The sequence below is a fragment of the Cnephaeus nilssonii genome, assembly GCF_951640355.1.
Source record: "Cnephaeus nilssonii genome assembly, chromosome: 19".
NCBI classification, from domain to species: domain Eukaryota; kingdom Metazoa; phylum Chordata; class Mammalia; order Chiroptera; family Vespertilionidae; genus Cnephaeus; species Cnephaeus nilssonii.
The window spans coordinates 21,616,777-21,625,993 of NC_137090.1; the positions used below are offsets into that span (position 1 = coordinate 21,616,777).

Here is a 9,217-nt window from a genome sequence, read left to right on the forward strand (position 1 = left end):
ATGATGTCATATGAAGAGATAAAAGTATTTAAATGGGCTAGATTTAATTAATGTCATACATATTTAAAACTTCAAAGGAAGATAGTTTATGTTTTCTTTGAGCAAATTTTAAAATGTTTTTTTTAATTGAATGAGAAATATAATGATTACTTTGTCTCATTCTGATTAACACAAACTCCTGTTTCCAAAAAATTATATTAAATTACTAACTTTAAAGATATGTCATTGTGGTTTTGAAGTTTTCCCGGAAAATCTAGATTGACATGAATTTGGACTAGAAATTTGGTGGAAATAGAGGTCTTTCTTACTAAAGACATGACTTTAAAATAATTATTTGGCACAGTATTCATTTTGTAGTTTGTGTACCTGTTTGATAACTAGCTTACTCTAAAATGGAAGTTACGAGTCTGTAATTACATCCAGAAATTATTGGTGAACCATAAATTGATAGTATATGAAATGACCAATGGTATTTTAATATATTTTGAAAGTTGTTCGATTTTTCACTAGTATTTTGTCAGAGTTGTTTTTGTACAAAAGGAGATAAGCTACAGCCTCTAGATTTTCATTTAATTGACATATCACCTTCTACTATATAATGTAAATAAATTATTTTATATTATGCTCTTCTTTCTCAGTGCTTTCTTTTATTAGATGGAAATTTATTCAAGCTTTGTTTGGGATATTAAAAAGATGCTTCAATAGGCATTCAGACATGTGAATATGAAATATAAGTACTAAGGAACTTAACTTGTTCAGAGCCAGGAAGAGAATACAGATTATTGAATCAAAACCATTGTTGAAATACTATTTATATTTATTTCCAATAAGTTCTTCTTAATTGAGGAACTGTGAAATCTTCACAATATTTAAAAAGTTCTCTTCAAGGAGAGATGAAAATAGTAAAATGTCAAATACTAAAAAGGTAATAAAATAGAGAAAAGGCTCTTCATGATAAAACCCCATAAATTTTGTGTACTTTTAAGTAGACTTCTTTCCATAAGTGGCTAATTAATCTACTGGATTCCTCAAATTCTTGAAATTTCTCTTTTGTCTATATAGTTTATGCAAGAAGACTTGGCATTGCCTTTTTTTTTTTTCTTGTTATTGGGAAAATTTTAACATACTCATTTATTTGTTACCTCATTATTAAAAGCAATTATAAAGTTTAAGATAGTGCATTGAAAGCAGATAGTCTTATTTTATGTAATCCTCTAGAACACTATATTGCTGGTTATGTTTTTTGATCTTTACTGTCATAAGTTTGAATAGTGTAAAAATAAAAAGTAATCCAGTAGACTTGAATGTTTAGAATTTTTCATTGGCATTTAGTTTCTGTTTTAAAGTAAACAAGTCTTTAAAAATTAGCGATATACATAATTGAATATACCTGCTTGTAGTTGTTTGTCTTGACTTAATTCTGCCTCAGAATGCTTAGCTCATAGGCATACATGAACATTCTTTTTCTTGTTCCCAAGCCCTTAGGGTAATTTGGTATTGTAATGAGGGCCAATTACAAAGTCACCATAGGTGTCTATGTTTACTGTGGCTGAATTACCAAAGAGAAATGATAAATAGATAACTGACAGTTTGAGTGCAAAAGAGTGTAAAGTGTGATAACGCTTTAATTGACAGACTGCCCTCAGGGTTGTGTTACACGGCTAAAATGGATGAGCTTTTCTGGTTTTGCTATCAGCCTGCACAGGAGTGTCATTCTAAGTGCCCTTAAAGTGTAAACTTTCTGATTTTTTGGCTTGATCCAAAGGCACATGTGTTTTTGTTCACTGTTTCTTTTATGAACGTGCTCTTATACTGGAAATGCAATGCATTTATCTGTTAAAAGTTAATTTTGTTTCAGTTAAGAAAAAATTACCTTAACTAGCCCCAGAAATAATTTTAAAAGAATATTTTAGTTATGGAAGAATATCTGTTTTTGTTAGGATGAGATTTAACAGTTTTTAATCAATTTTGTACAAATACAAGTTTTCTGAATAGTTGGGATGGTTAGATATGGTATAATTTTCTCATCTTTGCTTTGTGGCTTTAATGATGTTATTAAAATTCTGAGATAAACTTGTTTTATTTCTCTGTGCCAGTATTGGTTCACATTTCAATTATGCATATTTGTTTTTAGGGCAAATCCTGCTATTTTTATCATGGTGTTCATAAAATTAGTGGTCAACACACATTCCAGACTCTCCAAGGGATGTGCAAGGCCTGGGACATAGAAGAACTTGTCAGCTTGGGGAAAAAATTAAAGGCATGTCCATATTACACAGCACGAGAACTAATAGAAGATGCTGACATAATATTTTGTCCTTACAACTATCTTCTAGATGCACAAATAAGGGAAAGTGTGAGTAGATACGTAAAAATTAGAGCTTTTTTCTTACTTATTGGGATATAAGTGGTGAATGTGAAAGCTTTTAGATGTTTTAATGTCTTTTATTTTTTGTTTTATAGTTAATGTATGTAAGTATATAAACAGATTAGAGTACTGAAAACATATTGTAAGGTGTAGTAAAAATTGAATTTTAGATCTCGTCACTTTAATTTCCAAAGTAATAAGTACTTTTAAGGACCTAATACTGAAGCAGGATTATAGCAGTTTTCATCACCTTGTTAGTGGTGACATTTTGGACTGGATAATTCCTTGTTGTGTTGGGCTGTCTTGTGCATTATAGGATGTTTAACAGCTTCTCTGTTTTTATTTTTATTCACTAGATGCCAGGAGCACCCTCACATGGTAATAATAAAAAATGTCTCCAGACTTTTCCAAATATACCCTGGGGGGCAAAATTGCCCCCAGTTGAGATCCATTTACAGCTATCACTCTCTCCATTTATGAATAGTCAGAAAGAATTATTTTAAAACATTTATCTAAAGAATCTGTTTTGAAGAATTTATGTTGGAAGATATTCATACTATGCAAATTATGCTTTGTGAGCTTTTGAGAAGTGAACTTCGTATACATCATTTGTGTTTATTTGCCTGGTTTTTCTTAGGGACATCCAATTGTTTCAGTATAAGACAAAAAAAAAAAAAAAGAATAACTTGTTGTATTCAATTGTTATTTCTCTCTTTAGATCTGACTGTAAAACTCTAGCTTTCTAGCTCCTTAAGTTTGAAATGAATAGAATTAGTTTTTACTACCCCATACTATCCTACCTCTTATCCTATCTCTTGGCTAAGTCTCTTTCTTCTGAGCGACTCTGCAGATCAGTCTTCTAATATTACTTTTATTAATCTTTCCTCTGCTTAAAATCTCTTAGTGCTCTTTGCTCATGGGGTAAAGTCCATATTTCTTAAGCTTACTTTCAAGTTGCTCAATAGTCTGACCTGAATCTGCTCTTTCAGCCTTCTCTGCTGCAAACTCCCCAACTGGAAACCCTCAAAAATTACCTCATAGTGGTAATTACCTGGCTGGGTAGCTCATTGGTTTAGAGCGTCATCTCGATATACCAAGTTTGTGGGTTTGATCCCCAACCAGGGCACATACAAGAATCAACCAAGGAATGCATAAATAAGTGAAACAACAAATCGATGTTTCTCTCTCTAAAATCAATCAAGCAATAAAAATTACCTTATAGTCCCCTGAGGATTCCTTGTTCTTTCCAGTATCTCTGCTTTTTTATTTTTAACCACTGAGCCCTTTGGCCAGGCCTGTATTTCTGCTTTTGATGACACCTGTGTTGAAATGCCCTACTCTCTCTTTTCTATTCAAATGCAAGTCCTATTCCTTCTTAAACCCCGTGTATTTCCTACTCTTCCATAGTTCTTTCTCAGTCATCTTCAACCCTCTGTATATTATTATTTCTTTAGAGTAACTCATTGACAGTTGCTTTGTGACATTTCTTTGTGTTAGTCAGGACTTTTCCACTGGCAAGTGATACAAACTCAGCTTCAGTAGAGCTTAAGAAAAACCACTTGACTAACTCTTCATTGTGATGGCTTTATGTTCAGGCAAGTTCTTTCCAATGGGAACAAAGATAACCATAGGTAGCTAGCTAACCGGAAAAAAGAACATGATCTTATATTAGTCACCCCAAATTACTCTGATTGGCCTAGTTTGGATCTCATATCCATTCTTGAACCAGTCACTGTGACCATGCAGGGATGTAATACTTTATATTTAATTGACAAGCCTGGTCTCTCAGTCTACCCATGTTGTAAGAGTGGTGATGTCCCTTGTTTAACAGATTAACAGTCCTACCAACATCATGTAGGAGTTGGGGAAGAGCGGTTCTTACAATGAAGTGTTGCAGGACAGACTAAAACGAAATATACATTAATGTTTTGAGAGTCTTTTGAATCTTTTATTGTTATTTTAGTTTTAAAGGTGTTTTTTTTACTCTGCTTTTTAAATTATGTTGGAGATCCCTTCATAGAGGGATTTTTATGCTCCTTTGTGTAGCCAGCTGTACTTTAATCCAGGCTCACTTAACACATTATTTTGGTTGTGATAGGTTTGCAAAGTATTTTGAGAGTGAAAAATGGCAAACTTTGTAATGTTGAGCTGATATTTGGTTGGCTTTAGGACTTTAGAAGTTTTAAACCTAGAATCAGTTGCACTTGCAATATTGGCCTATAGTGTGAATTTTTAAATGAAACATCTACCTACTGCTGTTAAATGCATTTTGCTGAAAGTTTTACGGGGAATTTTTTTTTGTCTTATAGATGGATATCAATCTGAAAGAACAGGTTGTCATTTTAGATGAAGCTCATAACATTGAGGACTGTGCTCGGGAATCAGCAAGTTATAGTGTAACGGAAGTTCAGCTTCGGTTTGCTCGAGATGAACTAGATAGCATGGTCAACAATAACATAAGGAAGAAAGACCATGAACCCCTACAAGCTGTGTGCTGCAGCCTCATTAAGTAAGAACATTTGTCTATCAGTGTCATTTGTGCTGCCTTTGTATTAAAAACATGTTTTATTTTGCAGAGTATTTTATAGTTAGAAAACTTTGACCAGGCTACTTTGGAAATGGATTGCTCCTTATCAGTTAAACTTTTAAAAATAGGCCTAGTCCAAAGTTTTGTCTTAGTCAAAAGAATATAAAGGACAGAATAGATTTTTAAAAAATTGATAATTGTGAATCTTATTCTTAATTTAACAGCCCCATATGCTGTGTATAGGACATTGGGCTGAACATAAATTAATGGTTTTAATTAACATTTTAAAATTCTGGATATGGCTTTAATTCATTGTTTTATCCTCCAGTTTGAGTAGAATTCTGGTTTAATGAATTTCAATTAACCAATATCTCAATACTGTAAAATAATATATTTAGTAGTAATTTTATTAAGATTTATATTACATAATTTCTCTTTCATTAGACATTAGGCTTTTTATCTCTTTACTAGAGGCCTGGTGCATGAAATTCGTGCTCTTGCGCGGGGTCCCTCAGCCTGGTTTGCGAGAGGGCACAGGCCAGGCCGAGGGACCCCACCCGTGCACGATTGGGGCCGGGGAGGAACACGGGAGGTTGGCCAGCTGGGGAGGGACCGCGGGAGGGTTCCAGGGTGTGTCCAGCCTGCCTCACTCAGTCCTGATCAGCCGGACCCCAGCAGCAAGCTAACCTACCAGTCGGAGCATCTGCCCCCTGGTGGTCAGTGCACGTCATAGCGACTGGTCGACCCATCAACTGTCTGCCCCTTGGTGGTCAGTGCATGTCATAGCGAGTGGTTGAACAGCCTTAGCATATCATTAGCATATTATGCTTTGATTGGTTGAACTGATGACCGGACACTTAGCATATTAGGCTTTTATTATGTAGGATCTTAGAAAAAAACTTCTCTGACTCTAGATCCTGTTTCATTTATCTCAGCATTTTTCTGTTCCCTTAACAGTATACTTTTTAAAAATGTGAAAGTTATACAGTCACATTTGAACAGGAAAGGTATACACAAATTTCTATTGTAAAAACCTCCTTCTCACCCCACCCCCATATGCTTAGTTCTTGTCCTCCTATACAAATTTATCATTTAGTGCATGTTTATGCCTAATGAGTCTATTCTTTCTCAAATTTTTTGATAGTTCTTGTTTTGTTTGATGTCTAAATGTTGAAGTGCCTCAGGACTTGGTCCTAGGACCTCATTTCATTTCTAGCTCTTCACTTTTCCTAAATTTCATAACCCAGTCCCATAGCAGTACTGCCGAGGCCTGAACCTGTGTCTAGCCCCAGCCTCTCCCAGGAGTGCTATTTTCATAAATCCAACTATACTTTATATCTTTGTATATAAAATTTCAGCTTTCCAAAACAAAACTTATTCCCTTCCCCTACCTAACCTACCCTGTCTTTCTCATCTAAGCAAACAGTACTAGTCAGTTTCTCAAATAGAAAATCTAAGTATAATTCTCAATTACTGCCCCACCTCATTCAATTTATCAGTAAGTCTTGTAAATGCCATCTGCACAATATATCCCAAATTCTTCAGTCTCATGTCTACCATTCAACTAGAATACTGTAACAACCTCCTAACCTATCTCTGCTTTCACTCTTGCCTTTCTCCTATAATCCATTCTGACTTTGAAGCTGGAATCATCTTTTAAACACTTAAAATAGATGGTCTTGTTCTCTCTTATTTAAAATCCTCCATTTAAAACCTTCCCATTGCATTTTGAATAGAATTCAAATTTCTTATCCTGGCTTAACATGATCTGATTCTTGCTTATCACTCTAACATTATTCATACCATTATTCCTTTTTGCCCATTGTGTTGCAAATACATTGGCTTTCTTTCAGGTCCTTAAAAGAGGATAATTTGTGAACCACCTCAGGATCTTTGCATGATTTCTTCTGATTCTCCCAGGACTAGGTACATTTTGCTTTCAATGCTGCCATGACTGAGTACATTTGCCTTCAATTGTTACCTCAGGGAGAGCTTTCTTGATATTCAAATTAAAGTAGCAATTAGATTACATTAATCTAATTTAGTTTCACTATACTTCTTATTGCTACCTGATATTTTCTTGTTCATGTATTTGTTTCTAACTTTCTTTCTTCCTTTAGTAGAATGTAATTTCCATGAGAATAAGGGCCTTCCCTATTTTACTAGTATGTACTGCTATATTTCTACTACCTAGTATAGTTGTCTGGCATAATAATTGGCAATTAAGCACTTATTGGATGTACACATGTGTATATAAGTTAATGAATATATTTATATATTTTCTAGTAATTCAATTTTTTAAAAATATATTTTTATTGATTACAGAGAGGAAGGGAAAGGGAGAGAAAGAAACATCAATGATGAGAGAGAATCATTGATTGGCTGCCTCTTGCACGCCCCCTACAGGGGATCTAGCCCACAACGTCGGCATGTGCCCTTGACCGGGAATCAAACCAGGGACCTTTCTGTCCACAGGCCGATGCTCTATCCACTGAGCCAAACCAGGCAGGGCTCTAGTAATTCTCTTTTTTTGTGTGTTAATATGTAACTTAAATTTTTTTATTAGGTAGTTTTGTATTTCCTTTAATGTGCATTTGGGATGAGCTTCCAAGACATGGCTCTCATTTGGAGAGAGTCAAGTAAAGCAGTTGAATCCACAAAATGCTGCCTGTTTTTCTTTTCTGAATAAAAGCCTGTTTGTTTGTTTTTTTCTGATTGAAAGCTTGCTCTTTAGCTATGTGAATGTTTATTTTGTAATATGAGATATGCTTTTAGGACACAAATATGTCTTAATTAATCTATATTTGTGTCCTAAGAGCTTCAAGGAATCCAGATGAACATATTTCAATTCTCTGTTCTATGAAAATGGTGCCCATAGGATGATACTGGTTGATGGGGACTATTTTATTTCATTCCAGTTGGTTAGAAGCAAACTCTGAACATCTTGTGGAACGGGATTATGAATCATCCTGTAAAATATGGAGTGGAAGTGAAATGCTCTTAAATTTACACAAAATGGGTATCACCACTGCTACTTTTCCCATTTTGCAGGTAAGGTTTCTTTCCACCTGTGGAAATTCATTTGGTGAATTAGAAATGATTAATAGTGAATAAGTTTTATCCAGGGTAAAAAATATAGCAATTTGTTTTAAAAATTTATTATGTAAGTTTGACAGTATTATGTGTGATGGCATAAATTATGGATGAAAAAGTAGTATTATTTAGTTTGAAGGAAATGAGGCTTAAAGGAATGAATTGCTTATTTGAAGATAAAATAAGTCTATTTTTAGGTTGTAAATTTATTTTGTTAATTGTAAAAGTTAAAAATTTGGAAAATAAATACTGTATTCTCCAGCATATAAGACGACTTTTTAACCCAGGAAAATCTTCTATATGCCCAGTCGTCTTATACGCCGGAAAATACGGTAGGTAAGAAATTCATATTTTGTTCTCAGAACAGTGGTTTATAAACCTAGGTGGGTGGAGATCATGAGTGGGCTATAGGATACTGTGGACATTATGAAGTCATATGCAAAATTTTATGAGTATGTGACTTGTTTTTGTGTATCCCATGAGGTAGGGAATCCATTTTGATTTCCATGTGGATAGTGAATTTTCTCGTTATCATTTACTAAATAGTCCACCTTTACCTCTATTTGTAATGCCATTTCTGTAACATATCTAATTTTTCATTCATGTGTGAATTTAATTTTGAACCCTATGATTCTGTTTATCTAAACTGTCATATTTGCTATTACTGTTAGAAAAATGCTGATATATCTGGTAAGGCATATCTCCTCACTTTGTTCTTTTTTTTTTTTTTTTTAAATATATTTTATTGATTTTTTACAGAGAGGAAGAGAGAGGGATAGAGAGTTAGAAACATCGATGAGAGAGAAACATCGATCAGCTGCCTCTTGCACAACCCCTACTGGGGATGTGCCCGCAACCAAGGCACATGCCCTTGACCGGAATCGAACCTGGGACCTTTCAGTCCGCAGGCCGACGCTCTATCCACTGAGCCAAACCGGTTTCGGCCTCACTTTGTTCTTTTCCTTTGGAATGATCTTGGCTATTCTTGGCCTTACTCTGCCATTTGAATTTTAGAATTAGCTTTGGTTCATTCGTTTAATTTTTCTTGTAATATAGTCATATTATTCTGAGCATCAGAATACACTGGAAATAATGCAGGTATTTAGGTGACATATCAACTCTTTAAGCTCCCTGGAGAAACCATTTGGTAAGTACATTTTTATGTAGTTCATTACTTTTGAAGGGTACTAAATAAATAATACCCTGATTACCTGAAGATGTAATGAACC

General features: G+C 34.4%; 1 protein-coding gene across 1 annotated transcript in view; it reads left to right on the plus strand.

Annotated features, from left to right (window-relative positions):
- Window positions 1-9,217, plus strand: part of BRIP1 (BRCA1 interacting DNA helicase 1) — a gene marked incomplete at its 3' end in the record, with an annotated part of 210,772 nt that overhangs the window by 39,027 nt on the left and 162,528 nt on the right. The window contains exons 8-10 of the mRNA XM_079798665.1: window positions 2,135-2,356; window positions 4,678-4,877; window positions 7,814-7,946. Coding sequence (XP_079654791.1) covers window positions 2,135-2,356; window positions 4,678-4,877; window positions 7,814-7,946 — 555 coding nt within the window. The remainder of the gene's footprint in view (window positions 1-2,134; window positions 2,357-4,677; window positions 4,878-7,813; window positions 7,947-9,217) is intronic.